General features: G+C 27.2%; 1 protein-coding gene across 6 annotated transcripts in view; it reads right to left on the minus strand.

The window, feature by feature from the left end:
* Window positions 1-23390, minus strand: part of Treh (Trehalase) — a 58286-nt gene that overhangs the window by 2321 nt on the left and 32575 nt on the right. The window contains exons 1-5 of one of the 6 annotated variants that reach the window (XM_076405549.1): window positions 6757-7148; window positions 5579-6498; window positions 4965-5515; window positions 3062-3311; window positions 193-702 (exon numbers count right to left, since the gene is read on the minus strand). In XM_076405549.1, the coding sequence (XP_076261664.1) occupies window positions 3063-3311; window positions 4965-5515; window positions 5579-6498; window positions 6757-6863 (1827 nt within the window). In that variant the 5' untranslated portion in view covers window positions 6864-7148 and the 3' untranslated portion in view covers window positions 193-702; window position 3062. Of the gene's footprint in view, window positions 1-192; window positions 703-3061; window positions 3312-4964; window positions 6499-6756; window positions 7322-23390 lie in introns of those variants that run through there. The other 5 variants (XM_076405546.1, XM_076405550.1, XM_076405547.1 and 2 more) reach the window with 5 other exon arrangements.

A 23390-nucleotide genomic window follows, 5' to 3' on the forward strand; every position in this document is an offset into this window, starting at 1 on the left:
TCATAATCTATCAATTAACACTGGTTCTTTCAAGGGTAATATTTGCATATTACCTGTTGGATTATGTGTGTGAATATTTTTTTTTATCAAATTATGTTAATATAAGTGAGGATATATTTTTTTGAAAAAAAAAATGTCTGGATGATTCTTAATTAGTAAGCTAGCACACTCACACAAAACAAACATAGTGGATTAGATTTTTGTAATTTTCTCTTTTATTTTTAAATTAATTTTTAAAAAACTAGATACCTCTACGGATTCTTGTCTACATACAAATAATCTTACACTAAATGTTACGATTAAAAGAAATATATAGGCATGCTAAAAAAAATAAACATGCTATTAGCAGGTACCGTTAAAATTAAACATAGAAATTAATTAATATTACATCACATTTTAAATAATACTATTCTTTAGTTGTCACGTTTTAAGCCAGCTGTCATTGTCATTCACTTTTCTGTCTATTTTGCCTTTTGTTTTGGCTGAACTGAAAACGCTCAACTGCCAAAGAAAAGCAGAAAAAAATATGTTGTTATTGTTTTTAGTTTTTTTTTTGTCTCAACACTCTTTAGAAAAAGGAACTTAGGAAAATACTCTGTTGGCATTAGTCTAGATAACGAATAATAATTTTAATTTAAAATCACATTCGCTTTCTTAATATCACACATGTCACTTGTCATTTCCCGTAAAACAATTGCAATCCTGAAACAAAAGAAATAACATCATTAGCTAACGCGCAGAAATCAACTTGGGTAGAACAAGCAAAGAAACATTTGTTTGCCTTTATTAATAGACTCATCCGATTCTATGTTCACTTCACGAGAAAGATCAAGGTATAATTAACAATAGATTGTCGTTTTTTACACACACACACATATACAGACACACTGAGTAAATTACCCATCTCGGACAAATACGAACAAACAAATGTTAAATAGTAATTAAATTGCTTGTTCTCTCGATTTTCAATCCTGTCGAAATAACTGATTATAGATCATCAATGTATGTACAAAACTATTCAGATCGAAGTCCACTTTCTCTTTCCATTAATGTTTAAATGAGTAAAACGTCGCATTTTTTTATTTCATTGGAACAATTACTAACTGTTTATTAGAAAACATACTTTAATTAATTATAATTGTTTAAAGGATTAATAAAGCCATTTCCTATATAATAAAAATGCAAAAGCATACATGCAAAATATATAGAAATAAACGTCCTCGTTATGAATTGTGCATAATAATAATCAATATTCGTGTCTGAACAACATTCAATAAATCTCTGGCCTGATACCGCCATACTGACTAGATGGCACGACCTCATAACCTCTAAATGCTATGTGTCATGACAATCTGTTATTTATTTCAAAACTTTATAGAGGAAACAACTTTTAAAAATAACGCATCAATCCATTCAGGGTGTTGATAAAGATGAAATAAACATGACGGATGAAGCTTTGATCAATTACTACGCGCCCGAATCACGAATATTGTTAGCTGAGTGGACAGCAGTTGATGAAAAGCATCCAAAACTACCAAAAATCAATTCAGTGAAGAAACAGCATCAAGACACAATGTAAGCGATGTCAAAATGTCCATCGAATAGTCCAGATCAGACCCCCAGTGATTACTGGTTGTTTATAGACTCTCAAAGAATGTTTTATGCAATTAAGAAGTGATTCTTGTTGAAGGAAAAGAGTTGTTTTATTGATTAGGCCTGGTATTTATTGAGTGATGCGTTAGCTAGTAAATATACATTTAGTCCAGACCTGTGCTGTAACTAAATAATCGAAAAAAAGTATAATTAGCAATAACGATTTTTTAATTGGATAAAAGTTACTGAAATTTTTCAAAATATAATTAGGAAAAAAGTTTTTAAAATTTAAAATATGGAACAATGGAAATTTGATAACTATATGCCTAAAATAAGAATATTGTCAGCTGAGTGGACAGCAGTCGATGAAAGGCGTCCAAAACGACCAAAAATCAATTCAGTGGAAAAACAGCACCAAGACAATGTAATCGAAGTGAAATTGCCCACCGAATAGTCCAGATCAGACCCCCAGTGATTACTGGCTGTTTATAGACTTTCAAAGAATATTTTATGCAAATTAAGAAGTGATTCTTGTTGAAGGTAAAGAGTTGTTGTTTTATCGATAATGCCTGGTATTTATTGAGTGATGTGTTAACTAATAAATATACATTTAGTGCAGACCTGTGCTGTAACTAAATAACCGAAAAAAAACCGTATAATTAGCAATAACGATTTTTTAATTGGATAAAAGTTACTGAAATTTTTCAAAATATAATTCGGGAAAAGGTTTTTTAAATTTAAAATATGGAACAATGGAAATTTGATAACTATATGCCTAAAATAAGAATATTGTCAGCTGAGTGGACAACAGTCGATGAAAGGCGTCCAAAACGACCAAAAATCAACTCAGTGAAGAAACAGCACCAAGACAATGTAATCGATGTGAAATTGTCCACCGAATAGTCCAGATCAGACCACCAGTGCTTACTGGCTGTTTATAGACTTTCAAAGAATATTTTATGCAAATTAAGAAGTGATTCTTGTTGAAGGTAAAGAGTTGTTGTTTTATCGATTATGCCTGGTATTTATTGAGTGATGTGCTAACTAATAAATATACATTTAGTCCAGACCTGTGCTGTAACTAAATAACCGAAAAAAACCGTATAATTAGCAATAACGATTTTTTAATTAGATAAAAGTTTCTGAAAATTTTCAAAATATAATTAGTAAGAAGGTTTTTTTCCATTTAGAATATGGAACAATGGAAATTTAACACTGATACGAATATATATACATCGATACAGAATGTAGGAAGTCTCTGTGTAACGTCAGCCACAACATTTTAAAAAAGGAAATGTTAAATGTTGAACGCTAATGATTCGTGTAGTTCGAAAAAAGCTTAACCTTTAGATATTTTTGCTTAGTAATGATATTCAAATTTTCGTCACAGGTCTGAATTATGTACAAAAACAAAGATGATCTATAAAACATTCGAGCGATAATATCAAATTAATCGAATGACACCTACCTCACCCTATGAATCCCGCAGTCACCGTTACTAAAAGTGCTAAAAGAACTGTTTGAATTGAACTAATGCCGGAGCTGACCTCTACGGCTTCAGAATATCCGGATTGTAGAGGTAGAACTGGATCATTCACACTCAACGAGTTGGCATACCGATGAAGTAGGTCCAGGATGACGCCATTACTCCAACCGAAGCCTACTTGGACTTCGTATTCACCGCCAGTACCATGACCGCCGAATACAATTGCGTCATACTGCAAAAAAAAAGAAAACAAGTGTTACAAACAAAAACAGACGAAATCCTGTGCTCAATAAAATAAGAATTTTTAATTGTTTACCAAATAAACTGTAAGAATCCACGTGTAAGTTCCACAAACATATTTTTTTAACGCGAAATTCACAACAACGTAGAAATTTAATGACAGATTATTATAGACAATTATTTGACGTTATATAACGTCAAATATCAGTATGTATATTATTTCAGCAAATCTCAACAGTTTATTTTTAGTAATTTCAGGAAATATTTTAATAGTTTACACTAAAAATATTCATACAACATTAATTTATTATATTACTAATTAGTTTCAATAATAAACGGGCAAAGATACATTGCCTGAAAAAAAAAACTAACCTACTTATTTATAATATGTATATTGTTGTATAAACTGGTTTAAACTGCTGTAGTTTTTTGCTCTTGACTAGTTTGCAATAAATTGTATTGAAATAATTTGTAGAATGTTATATTGGACTATGATATAATAACATAAAAATTTGGCAGGTAATTTCTACAGGAAAGCACAATAAAAATAATTAATCAAATATCACAAAGAACGTGGAAAATTCTGTTTTATGTTGAGGGTCATTGAAAATAAGTAGGTTCAAAGAAGTTTTCCTTCTTTAATTGTTAATATTGTTGTTTAATTGTTATATTGTCAAGGAAATGAAAAATCTTAATGAATCAACCTTCTAACTACGTATATTATAGATTTAATAAAATTTCCTCATAACACTTTTTTTAGTTCGATATTTCTTGACGTTTCTTGTGGTGACATTGACATTGACACAAATTTTGTTTGAAAAATAGTTTCTGGATGATTTTTTTTCGAATTTAGAGGTTATAAATCGATTGTGACATAACATGTGATAGATAAGGGGCATTTAGGTTAGTGCGCAGCTGCGATATCACGTTTTTTGACATTTATAAACAATTAACCGCCATAGCAGACAATATGCCGCAAAATTGGTTTAAAAGAATGAACTATTCGCAAGGAATTTTCTATAAATAGTCGGAAATTGTGAATATGTAAACATTTCAAAATTTTTACGAAAGTAATAATACCAAAAAAGAACAGATGACCCATTCTATATATAGAAAAAAAACCATTTTACATTATAATAAATAGTGATTTTAAGTTTGAAAACTGTTGATAATTTTATGCTCTTATTGTATTTTAAAGTTATACGGCAGCAGCACTAATTGACTTGAAAATTAAATGACCTTTAACTACAATTTTTTTTGTAACAAGCTCCGTTATAAATGTTTCCAATATTAGCTAGTGAAAGAAAATATGAAGGTGAATTTATGTTAGTTTTCTTTGGAAAATATTTCGTCAAAATGTCTGGTGTTTTAGTGTAGGTATATATACGGACGGATACAGTCAGATTACGGATGATAACGTTATGATAATGAATTTAAAAAAAGGTAGACTGCAAGGAACTCAGAGAATAAGATAAAATACGTGTAAAAAGTGGATGAAATAATCGTTAAAAATGATTTTTTTTATAAAATTCAATGCAATAATATTTATTACACTTATTCTTTTAGTTTAATTGTAGATTTTAGACCCAGCATCGCCATGTAAATACAAGTTTCATGAAAAATAGGAAAACAGGAAGATTCTTACCTTTTCATACATGGAGTCTGATTCGTTAAACACTTTGTAGTTAGATCTGATCCACGTTTCAGCTAATTCATAAGCCAATCGAATGGCGTGTACATTTCCAGTATTGTTTAAACCAACAATCATTATATGTTGTAATGGGGGCCAAGCATTGGGATAGTCCCATTGTTCACCAGTATGCTCGTGCGAACTTGGGACACCACCAGGTAACATGATGTTCTTGTTTTGTAAATATTTCAGTACGTTTCGTACTATTTTGTCTTTATCTACTTTGTTATAACACCCAGTCCATAATGGCGAAATATTGGTGGGATAAAAGTAATCCCGCTTAACGCCGTTATGTAAGTCGTAATCTAACCATGCACCGATTTCTTCATGCCAAAGAACCGCAGTTGTAGCCTCGATCCATTGTTCAGCAATTTCGTTATATCTCTCTGCTTTTTCTTTGTTGTCAAACATCAGATTAAATTCCGACAACAACACGGCATTCCAATATATCATAGCGTTTAAATCCACTGGAACTATGGATCTTGTCTTGATATTTGTTAAGTTTCCTGTAATAATAACACACAAAAAATAAAGCTTCAAGTCATTATGTACGAAAAAACGGAAATTACCTTTATTAGTAGCGTTCGTTATGAACCAACGACTTGAGAAATCCCATCCGGATTCAGCGGCAGCTTTCAGTTCCGAGTAATAAGCTTCCTTTTTACTGTCTTCTTTGAAAATGACAGCGCTTTCAACGTCCTCGGAGTACGATTCGGGCCTTGGGCCCCTTGATTTGTCACCGTAGACGGTCAAATTGTAGGTTTTTCCGTCGAAAACGATTTCTTTGGTATGTTCTCTCATCCAATATTCGAATTCCTTCTCCATGATGGGTAAGTTTTTTTCGATAAAGGATCTGTCCTGGGTAACGTCATAATACTCCTTAATCATGGGTATCATTAAAGGCGGTTGCGAACGTGCGAGATAATAGATTCTACCACCGTTGGGTATATGCCCGTAATTATCAACGATATAGAGAAAATTCTCCAAGATTCCCTTAACCGTTTCATTCATTTCGGACAATAATAACCCGCGAATAATCCAATAAGTATCCCAATAGTAAAATTCGCGAAATCGACCGCCAGGTACTATCACAGGATTCGGTACCCAAATAATACTGTAATGTTCTTGATGATGTTGGACTTCCTCCTTCATTTTCCTACCGAGAATCTTCCATATATCGTTCAATCTCTTGCCCCAATGTCTGAACTCTTCGTCCTTAATGTCATCCAGAAATTTCGGGTGTTCGACCCAGTCGGACGGTATCCAATCTTCGAATTCCTGGCCGGCAGTTTCGAAATTGTTATCCACGAATTTCCTCACCTCATCCCTGGTCGGTTTACGGTCTTTGAAGTCCATCATGAAGAGGTCGAACTTGGCCAAGGTCTCGTTCGGTGAATATTTCATTTTCATATCGACGAAATTCTTCGAGTCCTCGTAGATTTTTGCCATCTGGATCGTATCGAGCAGTCGTCCATGGCAATAAATATCACTGAAACAATTATAGTTGCCTTTTAACTGGCCGTTAGCCAAAATAAGTAGGTGGAAATATGGACCCTTCGGGTCAGAGCGTGTGAGTATTATTAGAAAATATTTTTATGATTGCTTACGTTAAACAAGACGGTCATTTACATGGACTCATTATATTAAAATATATTTAAAGAATAATTATACAACAATTAATAAATACGATGTTTTTGTTTTAAATTTAAATCAATTAAAAAGCGTTTCAAACAAAATAAAGACTTACCTGAAACAAGTAGGAGGGAGATCTTCATCTTCACAAGAACATTTTTGGCTTATGTTGACTAGTAAAATAAAACTAAGCAGAAAAGCAAAAACCAAACGTTCCGTCATTGCTTCAGTCTTATATTCTATTCCTTCAAATAATTTTGGTTAAAATTAATAGCAAATAAAATGTTCGTAAAAGTTCTTTTCTATGTGCAGCGTTTTAATTGTTAACTTTATGTTACCGAACAGAGACAACATTAAAATTAACACTGAGACGGACAAAATGTGCAAAATATTTGAACACTGACTTAAGAGAGAAGGCGCACGCGTCACTTAAACTTTTCAGTACCACACTGTTTCACTGACTGTTTGGTCTCAATAACTAAGCAGGTGATATGTACGTACGACTATGACGTAGATGCTGACGTAGAGACGGGCCCCCTCTAGCAGCTCGATGATTGGTCGAACGGGAGACACACCTTCAACGAGTTTTCACAATCGTTACTATCGATTTTATACCATCTTAGCAACCAGCGTGTATATTTTATCTTGTTCTTCCAATCCTTTGTACCCTACGTAATTTCCTGTGGAAATTTCATTGCCCAATTTTTATTTTATCTTCTCGCGTTTTTTCCATTATTTTCACTCGTAAAATATCAATTATTTATTACATCACTGTTTATTTTATAAGAATTCACTCGCCGTCATTAAGTTCGTGAATATAACAGATTGAATACGTGAATCTACAACATCGATGTAATAAATAACAATATTTTATAGAATATAAGATATTGTAAGATTTTGATATAAATATATAAGTTACTAATAACCAAAATGTTCTTCATTATATTATACATATTTTAAAGATTCAGTGCAGTATTATCTGCATCCATATATTGTTTAAAAATTATAATTCTTATTAAATTAACCAAAATATTTTAAATCCAGAAATTTATCTTAGTAACAAAACAGATTTATTACAACGATTCTTTCAGTTTTAATTATTTTTAAGTTAACCACAATGCAAATCTAATAACATTCCAAGACTATAAATATTTTTAAAAATCATCGGAGTATTACTTATCCATTTATTTCTCAAAAATTATGTTCCATGTTATATTTTATTATATTGATTCTTTAGTTTTAGTTATTTTTAAATTAACCATAATCCAAATCTAATAACATTCCAAGACTACAAATATTTTCAAAATTCATCGGAGTATTACTTATCCATTTATTTCTCAAAAATTATGTTCCATGTTATATTTTATTATATCGATTCCTTAGTTTTAATTATTTTTAAGTTAACCACAATGCAAATCTAATAACATTCCAAGACTATAAATATTTTTAAAAATCATCGGAGTATTACTTATCCATTTATTTCTCAAAAATTATGTTCCATGTTATATTTTATTATATTGATTCTTTAGTTTTAGTTATTTTTAAATTAACCATAATCCAAATCTAATAACATTCCAAGACTACAAATATTTTCAAAATTCATCGGAGTATTACTTATCCATTTATTTCTCAAAAATTATGTTCCATGTTATATTTTATTATATCGATTCCTTAGTTTTAATTATTTTTAAGTTAACCACAATGCAAATCTAATAACATTCCAAGACTATAAATATTTTTAAAAATCATCGGAGTATTACTTATCCATTTATTTCTCAAAAATTATGTTCCATGTTATATTTTATTATATTGATTCTTTAGTTTTAGTTATTTTTAAATTAACCATAATCCAAATCTAATAACATTCCAAGACTACAAATATTTTCAAAATTCATCGGAGTATTACTTATCCATTTATTTCTCAAAAATTATGTTCCATGTTATATTTTATTATATCGATTCCTTAGTTTTAATTATTTTTAAGTTAACCACAATGCAAATCTAATAACATTCCAAGACTATAAATATTTTTAAAAATCATCGGAGTATTACTTATCCATTTATTTCTCAAAAATTATGTTCCATGTTATATTTTATTATATTGATTCTTTAGTTTTAGTTATTTTTAAATTAACCATAATCCAAATCTAATAACATTTCAAGACTACAAATATTTTCAAAATTCATCGGAGTATTACTTATCCATTTATTTCTCAAAAATTATGTTCCATGTTATATTTTATTATATCGATTCCTTAGTTTTAATTATTTTTAAGTTAACCACAATGCAAATCTAATAACATTCCAAGACTATAAATATTTTTAAAAATCATCGGAGTATTACTTATCCATTTATTTCTCAAAAATTATGTTCCATATTATATTTTATTATATTGATTCTTTAGTTTTAGTTATTTTTAAATTAACCATAATCCAAATCTAATAACATTCCAAGACTACAAATATTTTCAAAATTCATCGGAGTATTACTTATCCATTTATTTCTCAAAAATTATGTTCCATGTTATATTTTATTATATCAATTCCTTAGTTTTAATTATTTTTAAGTTAACCACAATGCAAATCTAATAACATTCCAAGACTATAAATATTTTTAAAAATCATCGGAGTATTACTTATCCATTTATTTCTCAAAAATTATGTTCCATGTTATATTTTATTATATTGATTCTTTAGTTTTAGTTATTTTTAAATTAACCATAATCCAAATCTAATAACATTCCAAGACTATAAATATTTTTAAAAATCATCGGAGTATTACTTATCCATTTATTTCTCAAAAATTATGTTCCATATTATATTTTATTATATCGATTCTTTAGTTTTAGTTATTTTTAAATTAACCACAATGCAAATCTAATAACATTCCAAGACTATAAATATTTTAAAAACTCATCGGAGTATTAATTATCCATTTATTTCTCAAAAATTATGTTCCATATTATATTTTATTATATTGATTCTTTAGTTTTAGTTATTTTTAAATTAACCATAATCCAAATCTAATAACATTCCAAAACTACAAATATTTTCAAAATTCATCGGAGTATTACTTATCCATTTATTTCTCAAAAATTATGTTCCATGTTATATTTTATTATATCGATTCTTTGGTTTTAATTATATTTAAATTAACCACAATGCAAATCTAATAACATTCCAAGACTATAAATATTTTAAAAACTCATCGGAATATTAATTATCCATTTATTTCTCAAAAATTATGTTCCATATTATATTTTATTATATCGATTCTTTAGTTTTAGTTATTTTTAAATTAACCATAATCCAAATCTAATAACATTCCAAGACTACAAATATTTTCAAAATTCATCGGAGTATTAATTATCCATTTATTTCTCAAAAATTATATTCCATATTATATCGATTCTTTAGTTTTAATTATTTTTAAGTTAACCACAATGCAAATCTAATAACATTCCAAGGCTATGAATATTTTAAAAATTCATCGGAGTATTACTTATCCATTTATTTCCCAAAATTATGTTCCATATTATATTTTATTATATCGATTTTTTTAGTTTTAGTTATTTTTAAATTAACTACAATGCAAATCTAATAACATTCCAAGACTATAAATATTTTTAAAATTCATCGGAGTATTAATTATCCATTTATTTCAAAAGTTTATATCATCATATCACTGTTTGTTTTTATCGCAAATCTACTTTCTCTGTATTTTTTCTGTATTAATTTTAATCAAAAGTTTTATTATTGATTATTTTATAGATTTTTTTATTTCAGTAATTTTATTTCCTTCATAACCAATAATAATAAATAAATTCTCACATATTCTCGACATTCTCTGTTATATACCTACTCTAAAAGATTTCCTGTTGACCCTGAAACACCAGGTGTAAGAACAAGAGAGATGCAGATAAATTGTCAGACTATAATGTCTTCTTGTCTGTATCATTCATATTTTAACAAAATTATAACTGTATCAACATTTCATTGTTTTATTACATAATCTTAAGAAATTATAATCCTTCAGTGAAAACGTAAGATTTTATTTTTAGAAGCAACTTGCTTACTTATCACTGCAAAGGTGATAGACGATGTAATGCTGACGTAGCTTTCTTTGACGTGAGGGACAAGCCTCTCGAATCGGCCGCTCTGATTGGCCGGTACCTGTACTACCTGACACACCTGTACTGGAAATTCCAATTTGTAATTATTATTTTGTGCAAGATCAAATATCGGTGTCGAGTTCTTGAATGTTGTCTCTTGTATACGTATTTTGATATGGGATTTTAAAATACCAAGTAAAAATAATTATTTGCTCATAAGTTTATGTCAAATTATATAATAAAAATTATAAATGAATCACTACCAATATAAAAAATACAATATTTCTAATAAAGAGAATTTTTCTTTGATTGATACGTGTTTCCGTTTATACTTTATCATGATTTATTATTATTTATCATTGATCTAGACGGTCATATCGCAATTTCTTGGGAACTTTGAACGATGTTGAGTATTAATATTAACGAAAATTACGTAAGAAAAAACCCTTAGTGCGAATAAGTCGTAATTATTGCAACAATCAATCGTATATTCCCACTAGTAAAATAATAATTGTCAGTTACATCATTATTTATTTAATATCGAATGAAAAGTCATCGAAAATCATCGTTAATATAAATTATATTTGCATGTTCCATGCGATTCTATTCAAAGGATGTCTTAGTATTGCACAATAAAACGTAATAAAACGTGCTATTTTAGGAAATTGGAGGCTCGGCAACTGTCACGTGCAACTGTGTATGTAAACGTCATACGAATTGTATTTTTACACCGAAATCAGTTAGGAAATATTTCTGCTTAATAAAAACTACGATCGTTGTAACGATAATATATCAGTTTAAATTGCAATAAGCGTTTTATTTTTCTTTCAATTGATTAATATAGTTTTAACTAGTCTTACTTGACGTCACTCGATACTTAATGAACAAAACAATTTGTACATTTAGCACATTTAACGAAATTGACGAACCTAAATAGAAGCTAGTGTTTATACCTAACTAGGTACCGGAAGAAAACACTTTCGTGTTAGATATCACTAGCCTTGAAGCACTTTTTCATCTCATTTGATTATTGCTCTTAACGTATCCTATAGTTATAGACTAATTCTGGTTCATTCAATATTTCATCTCATTTGATTATTGCTCTTAAAGTATCCTGTAGTTATAGAGTAGTTCCAGTTCATTCAAGGATTTACTTTGAGAAATTATGTATTTTTCAGTCGTATGTCGGAAAAACTGATAATGAAACTCAGGTGTGGTAGAATTTCCCATTTTTATATCACCAGGAAGGTTTTTACCGGTTCTGTAACTTATGACTAAATGTAGTTATGTTTCAAAATCATTTTAAGGCTTCTATATCTATACAAAGAACGTTTTACTGTTGGTTTATTAAAATCAAATTAATAATTACTAATTACACTTGATTAATTTAATCATAATAATGCGAAAGGTTAAGAGTTATAACAAATAATTATGATATAACAAATAATGAAGTTATTTTAATATATTTTTAAACTGGATGTATATATATATATATATATATATATATATATAATTATTAGAAATTATGATATATAATTAACTATTACCAACTGATCAGTTTGAAGTTGGCCGAGCCCAAAAAATACAAAAATAATAATATAATTTTGTGACATATACACAAAATTAAATTAGGAACTAAACAATATAATATTGTAAATAGATAAATAAGTTTAGGTAGGTATTAAGCTAAATTGTTTGTACATAGTAGAATATAAAATAGCTGTAGTAAATAGGTTAAATAAGGTTTTTATTTATTTTTATTTAGTTATTACAACGATTATTTTGTAGATATTCTGCTTTAAAACGTTTTTTTATGTTAAAAATCTAAGTTTGAATATTTTTTACTTTTTAGTGAGTTCCTTATTTATTTTTTGAAGTCGGTTCAATTTCTATGTTAAAAATATTTTATTATATTAGTATTTTATATTAAATAAATTAATAATAAGGATTACGAAACAAAATGAGAAATATTTTGTGGGGTATATGACAAAATAACTTATTTTTAAATGAGGTAGATGTAATAAATGAAAAATTCCTAACCTATTATAAGAAGAATGTACCAAAAAGGCTGGGGGACAGTTCGGAGGCGAGGATATTTTCCTACGAGACCTTCATCACGTCAACACAATGCCCATGAAGACGGTATTATTCAAACACTGTCGCGCAAGGAAAAAAATATATATTTCATATGAAAAGCCCTACCACTATTAATTTGAAACTATTATATCGTTATTCTACCAACATATATTTAAGAAACGAATTTTCTATAACTCATTTTTAGATCGTGTCTAAACCATTGCGATTTTTATGTGGCAATTATACTATCTAGTGGTCTAATGCTACAATAATATGTCAATGCCAACGACTATAGAATGCAAACCGTTTTGCATTCATATAAAATCCGTAGGTTTATCAATCTAGTTATAAAACAAACTCGCACGTTAATTCTAAATTACCATTTCGAAAAAGAAAACAGAAAAACTAAATTAATTAAAACAGTTTTTTTTGTAAATAAATACGAATAAACTCTGTTTCTAATAGGAAGAAATGTTTTTTAACTATCAGAAATCCTTGAGTAATCGTTTTATACTTTATTAACTAAATTATTATCTTTAATTACAAAAAAAATTAAATAAATAAAACTAAGAAGTTGGCCTTCAGGTTCAAAATGAAAAAGTTAACCGTATTTTCTCTGTCTCTGTCTCTCTCCCATTCTCTAGATATACTTATTCTGTAACAAATAGGGTTTTTTAGATTGAATGGAAATTTTATTTTATATCTAATGTCAAGAGATAGAATCACTGTTAAATGCTGATAATTTTTTTTGTCAAATATAAAAGAAATGGATGGATAGAAACTCCAACACTATAATAATTGTTAACACTGTATTTTTCTATTATTGATTAGTAAAAAATGACCCTCTAAAACAAGAGAAAAGAGTTAACAATCTCTTCTGCGTCGTCAGTAACACTAACTGTGGCATTTAAACTGGGAATACGTTTTTTATTTCTTTTTACTTTTCATATTTTATTTAGATTGCGCATGATTTCAAAGTATTATAAGGATTTAATCAAATACAAGTTGAATAGATCAAAAGTGTCTTAAATAAATATATAATGTCGTTATATAATATTCTAATGTTCTCACTGGCATATATTTAGTTTGTTTTCTTCTTGAAATTTTGTTATTATAGTTTGTTATCTTATTCTTTTATTCTTATATGAACCACCGATCAGAAATCACTGACCCTTGATCAACATTCCTTTTGAAGTGGATCAGAAGACATCTGGCCAAACCAACTCTTGTAGGAATCGAAATATCTTTTAGGTGAGAAAATACTTGCAATATATTTTCAATACTGAGCAGTTGTGTTTTGTTTTTAAATGAACGGAAATATCATCAGTCTTTTAAATAAAACAGACAATTTCATCAGAGAACTGATAAGAAATGAGATTAGTGGCAAAGAGTTTGTATAAAAGTAGACGTATTATCACTTCATTTCTTATTATGATTAGATAACTAATTAAGTTATTTATAAAACATTGTAGGATGTTACTCTTGTCTGACCTTAAAGTTTTCCATAAGATAAACAATCGAATTTTTACAAATTCACAAACCCAAATAAGTAATTTCATCATCTACAATAGGCGCATCTATATAAAATTATATTAACATTTTTGAAAGCAAAAGATATATCAGGAAATAAATTGTATCAAATTCCTTTAGATATATTTTGATTTTCTTTTTATATACCACATAAAAATTCCGATTTTAGTTATAAATAATTTATTACTAATATTCCTTATTTTAAGATAAGTTTCGTTTTCGTGGAATCAAAAAAAAAATCACGAATTTATGAGAACATTTCCGAAACGTAAACATTATTTCCACATCTAGCGAAAAAAAAAATTAATTTATTGAATATTGGTGGCGCATGCGTTTTATTTCGTTATACATACATTTTCAGACATTCATTGAATAATTAACGAGTTTTTTTCTTATTGAATACATACATATGAAAGCAAATAACTAAATAAAATTGTATATGTATGGATCACAACTACTGAGTAGCTTTAAATAAACAATATAACTAAATATATTGACGTTGCAAATATATGCTGGTGTATCTGATGTTTTTTAAACAACTGTTGTTAAATGATTACGTGTTTTATACATACAAATACGTCAACTAAAGTTTTTGTTAATTTTTTTTTGTATCAGTCTATATTTTACTTCACATATTATCATTAGGTATGATTATTATTTCGAATAAAGTAACACATTTTAATATTGAGTGAAGAGACATTAGACGTGTGACTGACGATTTAATAAAATATTTTTAACAAAAAAAAATTTAACAGACCTCAAAAAATAAATAAGGAACTCACTAAAAATTAAATAAAATAATGAAACTTAGATTTTTAACACAAAAAAAAAAGTTTTAAAATAAAATATGTACACAATAATCGTTGTAATAACCAAATAAAATAAACAAAACCTTATTTAACCTATCTACTACACGTAGTTTATATTCTACTATATACACAGAATTTAGCTTAATACCTACCTAAACCTATTTATCTATTTGCAATGTTATTTTAACTACTATCAACTGGTTCATTAAGTTGGTACCAGAAATAAATTAGATTTGTTTTGTTCGTAATTTATTTTTTTGTATGTTACAAAATTATATTATAATTTTTGTATTGTTTGGGCTCGACATCGACTTCAAACTAGTGTTATTTACTTAGATTTTTACTCAATAAATTACACAGTTATTTTATTAAGTATTATAATGGAGAAGCCACACAAAAGTGCAGCCGATATGCGAAAAAATAGGAATAAAGAAAGAATGATTGAAAATAAAGAACCCTTCAGGTACCGGTGTCTGCTACCTTACCTAGATGATTTGATAAATGTTTTAACCAAATTATAACACAAAGAAAAAGTCGTTGCCCCCGCCGGGAATTTAACCTACGACTTCCGCGTGTGAGCTAAACGCTTTAACCACTACAACATAGAAGCAGTTGCCTGCTATATTCCTACGGCTCCTCATATGATATGGTTATTGTTTAAAAAGCAAACTGAACGGCTTTTGTACTGAACGACTTCCGGTCTTCCGTTGCGTCAGTTCAGCAATAACATTAGATATGAATATTTTATATAAAAAATATGTAAAAACATTGTACGTGCTTTTGAAATTTGAGGATTTCTCTCGATTCCCCCCTTCCCCTCATCAGATCCTGACTTGGTCCCAATGGGACCACCGGAAGTGTACTCTTTCGAATAAAAAAATAATTTAGAAAATCGGCCCATAATTGACGGAGAAATCATTAATACATTGACATACATTAAGAAATATATATATAGCTGAATTTCTTGATATCGGTTAAAAATTCCATAATGATGAGACATATTTCTGTAAAGAAGACCGAGACGCCCCAACGTGACGATGACGAAACTGAGGCGATAATCAATTGGTAATTTCTAGAATTCGAAATAAATTTGAAATGTAAAGAAACCGAAACTTGCACTGGAGACATTTTATTACATTAAAAACAAAGTCGGTGTGGTGTTATAGTGGACAGATTCGGAAGTTCACTCTCTTCATACCAAGTGGGTCTCAGGTTCGAATCTAGCTAGGGCATTGACGTTGGTTTTTTTTTAGGTAACTATAGTAACTAAGTTACAGTTAAAACAATGGGTAGTCGCTTTAGCAGTACATATACTAAACTTGGAACGATTCAGAGCTGCTGGGCTGAAAAGAATGGTCCGACGTTTACCTCCATTTTTAACAAAAATATTGAACCGACTTTAATAAAATAAATTAGGAGCCCACTAATTTTAAAAAATAATCAAACTTAGATTTTTAACACAAAAAACATTTTACAATAAAATATGTACATAATAATCGTAATAACCAAATAAAATAAACAAAAACCTTATTTAACCTATCTACTACACGTATTTTATATTCTACTATATACACACAATTTAGCTTAATACCCACCTAAACTTATTTGTCTTTTTACAATATTATTTTAACTACTACCAACTGGAAAACAGTTATATTATTTTAGATTTCTTTTTTTTTTGATTGTTTAATTTTTTGTATATTAGTATATTATTATTTTTGTATTGTTTGGCTTCGGCACTGACTTCAAACTGATCAGTTGGTAGTAGTTAAAATAATATTGTAACTAGACAAAAATTTTTTTTAGGTAGTAAGCGAAATTGTGTGTATATGGTAGAATATAAAATGCATGTAATTGGAAAAATCTTAAAAATATGCAGGATCCATTGTTGTTGATCCATCGTCTTCTGATTACCATTTGCTTTCTATACATTTTCTCAATAAAAAGATCAGAATAAATGCAAGCATCTAATAATAGCTTGAGATAAGACGTATTACAAAATATATTTTATTATAAATTTATTTCAGTACAATATAGCGCCAAGAAATACAATATTGCAATGTTATTATAACTGCTGATATAGATATACACTTGCATTATCGTAATCGTCTATATAGACTTTATTATCAACAATAAAACATATATGTTATATATAAAGTAAGGTGACACTTAAACGACTTGGATTTATCGCCTTTCAATTTATGAAATTGTAATTTAAAATAATAACTTTAATATGTTTTAAAAATGATACTAGTTAGTACTAAATTTGTGAGTAGTTTTTGTTTTTTAAATTATGATTCTCTGCTAGGCATTAAACTAAAATCTACATTGAAACAATTATTTCCCTTTTGATGAAAAATCCAGAAATTAAGTCATCAGGAAACAGTGACAATGCTGTTGTGACCGATGGTGTGTAGAGTAATTTAAGAGCTTCTTTATAGGTTAGATTATTAATTGTTTGATTATTATTATGGCTTAGAACCTTCACAATGTAAATAAAGATGAGAGAACGATGGGGGTAAGAAGAGTTTAAAATTCTAAACTAGAGAAAAACAAAATAAAAACAAAAAAGTTTACACATAAATGTTGTGAACTGTGAGGTTAGAAGTTATTATAGTTATATCTCCTCCTAATGGGCAACATCAAAATATGGGAAATAAAACTAGGTTTCCAATAATATAAACATAAAAATATATTGCTTCATCTCAATTGAGAGTACCCAATGAGCAACAGCTTATGTTTGTATGTATGTAACTGTTGTTTAGGGATATAGCAAAACAATAAGTCCTTCTCGACGGGCCCAAGTTCGTTATATAAAGTGTCATAACAAAGTTTAATTATTTACCTTATTACCAGTAGGTAATAGAGGAGTTTTGTTTGCTTAGAGTCAGATTTTCAAACTTTTTTAACAGCATTTTTTATCGAATCATCACATCATTCCATCACGTCGAAGCCAATACTGACTTTCTGATGAATATATGCTCAAAATGTCCACATTAAATTTACTTTTGCTCTGTGCAAACCAAAACACATTTCCTTTGGATAACAATGACAAAAAACTATCATCAATTATCATTCGTAATAAAAAAAAGTGTTAGACGATTAGCAGTTCACTATAGCAATAATTTATTTTTCGTCAAGTCTATCAAATAATACATTACAAACAAGGATATCATCTTACAATTATTAAAAGTTTTTTTATGTGCAACAATGGTCGTAAATGATAACCAACGAGCGTATCACGAACATTAGAAATAGCAAAACGCCATAAAATTGCTTAAGGTGAACATAAAGAATACAGGCAACGTAATAAAAAATAAATTTGAGAAATTTTGGCAACCATCCAACGTTACAAATATAAATTAAAACCGAAACATATATTCAGTAATGATTATGTGATAGACACATGAAAATTCGCGTATCATTATCGAGTATTATAGTTTTAAAAGAACTATCATTACATACATTGTTTTGTTACATTTTTGAAAAGAAGAAACGTATAGAGGCTTTGTATATGCAGGGCGTGTATTACGTCAGGTGAATGACCGTTTATATGACGTAATGAACTCTGCGAAAAGCAGTCCGCATATTTCGAATTGTATTTTATTAATCATTAATTCGATTTTTGGAAAATAAGATACTGAATGATGTTGATGATGATTTGTTATTGAGATTGATTTATCTCTGATTTAGTTCTTATTCAAGTCTTCATCAACACTTTAGGATTAACTAGGTGCTGATAAAGTGCCTGAATGTAGAATAACTTGAATACGTCACTGTTCATTTAAATTATTATTCCTTCACTTTACTTATCTTATACTTTAAAATGCAGGGTTAAGCTGCTTTCGTAATATAGCCGAAAATGTATCATACATGTGAAGCTCATACATAACATATCTTGGCCTAAGTTTCTGTCAAGTCAATCGTCAATAAAGGTTCAATTGAAGATATATTTTAAATACTTCTTATTTTTGTTTCATTTGATTTTGTGTTGTTTCTTGTTTAGAATTTTGTTAAGCTAAGATTAGTGTTCTAGATCCTTCTAGATCCATATTAATTAAGTATTAGACAATTTATATAATTTATTTTCTTTTAAAATTTATTTCATTATTATTTTTACTCAACTGATTTTATTTAACTTAACTTAATTTAATTAAATTATTAATTTTATTTAACTATACATATATATATATATATATATATATATATATATATATATATATATACATATATATATATATATATATATATATATATATATATACATATATATATATATATATATATATATATATATATATATATATACATATATATATATATATATATATATATATATATATACATATATATATATATATATATATATACATATATATATATATATATATATATATATATATATATACATATATATATATATATACATATATATATATATATATATATTTATATATATATATATATACATATATATATATATATATATATATATACATATATATATATATATATATATATATATATATATATATATATATTCTGATATTTGTTTCAATACTTTTTGTGATATTAAACGTTTTTCCTAGATTTTTATTGGTTTTTATTATTACTTTACAATCAACATTAAGACATAGATACTTTATTTTCTTAGTTTTACATTTACTCGGTTTTTCTGAACCTTTTTTCTTAATTTATCTATTTTCTTGGTCTTTATATTTTCTAAAACATCTACTTTGAACCAATTACAACAAAGATACCATGATTTACAGCATTCAAACAATTCTGGTCTAATGTTCCGATAAGTAAATCTTCAACAAGAATCCAAGTAAATATATATTCTATATTATTTATTTTTGTTATAATTGTGTTTATGTTGTTTTTTATTTTTATTAGTTTTTTTTAAATATTTTCATTTTTATTTTTTACTTTTTTATTTCTAGTTTATGTTTCAATTCTTTTAGTGTTGTTAATAGTTTTTTCTACATCTTTTTTGTTTCTCAAATATTACTTTAATTACCTCTTCTCTTACTATTTCTTTTACTAGTAATATTTAGATGCACATGTTTTATTTTCCTTTTCATTTGCTTAGTTTTACCTTTACTCATTTTTTTTCTGAAATTTTTTTCTTAATTTATCTATTATGTTGGTCTTTATATTTTCTGATAAGTATCCCAAATAAACTATTTTAAACCATTTACAATAGAGATACTATGATTTATAGTTACATGTATTCAACGGTACACAGGTATGCCAATATTAAAAAGCGAATTTCCCCAGAAATTGAAACTGAAAAATATAGAATTCAGCAGATGAATATTACAGAATTTGAAACGTCGTTTCAGTTTGATTTTATTGTAGTAATATATGTACATGTGGGCGTTAGATTAAATCGATATATAAAACCTTTTATCAATAAGAAACCATACGCCTATAGCTGATATTTTAAGGCAACATTCTGAAGGGTGAACATGTTTGTACTTTCTGTACAAAGAAGATTACGGACATACTTTTTCTTATACAAAGGGACCAATAAAATATCTGAAATTCTGTGTACGTAAAGTATTACATAGGGTATTGTTTTATCCCCATATTTTAAGTATTGTCATTTAATATTGAGGAATTTTGTTTAATTAAAGGTTTAATCGTCAAAAAGTATGTCTCCAAAATGTTTCTGTTGGTGAAATATATTCAATGGGAGTAATTTTGTTTGAATTAAATAGTGAGTATAATATTGAATTTGAGTATAATATCTATTATAAATCCATCAAATTAAATTTATAATCATCGTATATAACTTAATAAATTTAGTTAAAATTTATTTTAATACGATTATTTTTCTTGAAATTTTATTGAGGATATATGATGTCATTGTTTTCTTGCAATATAGATTACGTTTCCTACTATAATACTATATATTATTTATTTTAACTATTAAAATTTAATTGTTAACGAATCTAAATTTTTAAATTTAAATCATTTGATTAGTATTTCTTATTTTTTGTATCAATTCTTAGATTTACTTTAGTATTCTTCATAATTTATATATTGTATTCGTGTTTGGATGTTCTGGTTTTTGTTTATATATTTCTTGCTTCTTACTCTTATATAATTATATTAGTTTTGCTCCAAAATTTATTATATCTTTATGAACATCATAATAAGTTGATTGAACAAGGTTTTTTATTTTCTGTTTTTATTTATTTCACTTTTATCTTTACTCAACTTTTTTCTTACTTGTTTCAAATATTTCTATAGATGTTTTTTTTGTTTTGTTGATTTTTACTGATAATATTTTTTTAGTAATAAAAGTAATGTCCATGAGGCAAGAATGCAAAATCCGACAGCAAAACTCATTTCAGTCACGCTAGTAACGAAGCTGGATAAGACCGGATGGTGTCTAAGTTGGTCACCGCCATTCGCTTAATACTGTGCCCCATATTAAGTAAAGTTTTAAACGAATTAACTACTTTGCTTTTATTAATAAACATTAATTGATCAAAAATAACGATTAATTAGATCCCTGTACAATTTCATAGTGTTGTATAAACGTTGCCTTTTATGGAAGATTCACCGTTCACTTCATATATATTTTTTATTTACTACATAATGATATATGATCATAATTACTTAAAATTTTGTTGAATCAAAATAAATTCACGATATTTTATCTGTTAAAATTCAGAGAACGTATAAGTAAATGATCGATTTTTATTTACACATCGTCTACATTTACCGAGTTACTTAATATGATGTCACAATGGGGGTCATTCCTAACCTATAAAACCTTCAGATACGGATAATCTGATATTACGAATGGAACAGCTGAAAAGTGGGTGTGTCAAGTAATTTTTGTCGGCGAAACCAATGGTAGCGTATAAAAATGATTCATCACGCTTTACCGTAACGTGTCTAGAGTCACAATACTGATCGGTGCTTTAAAACTCTCCTCACCTTTCACAATGTTTCTTAACTTCATACATGCAGGCAGTCACGCACATAACCAAAATGCATCCCTATAGATCAGGCTTTGCGCTTTACCGTTAAATTTCTCTTAATCATTTCATAGCGTTAGGATAACAAATCTCAAGTATTATTCTAGCTTCACTAATATTTTAACAATGAATCAATTAATAGTACCATGAGAGTTCATCAGTATTTATTTATTCTTTGTTAGATAATAAATAGTTAAATAACTGTTAATTTTATCACTTCGTTTTAGTCCAAATTTATTTTAATAACATTATTTTTCGTGAAGTTATATTGGGGATATATGATGTCATTATTTTCCTAAAATATAAATTATGTTTTCTATTATAATATTATTTATAATGTCTGCCTAACCAATTATTATAATTATAATTAGTTTAGGTTTTTTAAAATTATTTTGTTTTCAGTTTATTAATTTCTTTCTTAATTTACATATTATCTTAGTCTTCGTATTTTTTGTTTTTTAGCTTCTTACTGCTATATAAAACTATATTTATTTTGCTCCAGAATTTATTATATCTTTATTAACACCAAATGTTCGTTGATCAAGATTTTTTATTTTCTGCTTTTATTTAATTCACTTTTATGTAATTTTTTAAAAAGTTTTCCTTCCTTGTCTTTGTTTTATTGGTTTTTACTATTACATATTTATATTAATCTGTATTATGTATGCATATATGTATACATATATATATATATATATATATATATATATATATATATATATATATTATATATATATTATATATATATATATATATATATATATATATTATATATATATTATATATATATATATATATATATATATATATATATATATATATATATACTCTATTAGTAATTTCATTTTCTTTTTTAATAAACCTTATTTCATCTTTACCCAACTTTTCCTATTCATTCTTAATTTTCATATTATTTTAATTCTAAAATTCAAAGACGAAAATTCATTTCTAATTTTTGTTTTTATTATCGTTTGTTTAAATATTTCTTGCTACTTATTCTTACAAAATTATATTCATTTTCACCAAATTTCAGGTGATCTAGACTTTTTATTTTTTGTTTTTATTTATTTCACTTTTATCTTTATTCAACTTGCTTTAAATATTTTCTCAGTTGTTTCAATTACCTTTTTGTTACTTTTTTACTTTTGTATAATTAATTATATGTGTTTTTTATCTAAATTTCCTCCAGAATTTTGATATACATTTATTAGTTATTTCATAATAGCT

The sequence above is a fragment of the Rhynchophorus ferrugineus genome, unplaced genomic scaffold (genome assembly GCF_030347505.1).
Source record: "Rhynchophorus ferrugineus isolate W39M unplaced genomic scaffold, kcgeb_rfMv2 rfM5, whole genome shotgun sequence".
NCBI lineage: Eukaryota > Metazoa > Arthropoda > Insecta > Coleoptera > Curculionidae > Rhynchophorus > Rhynchophorus ferrugineus.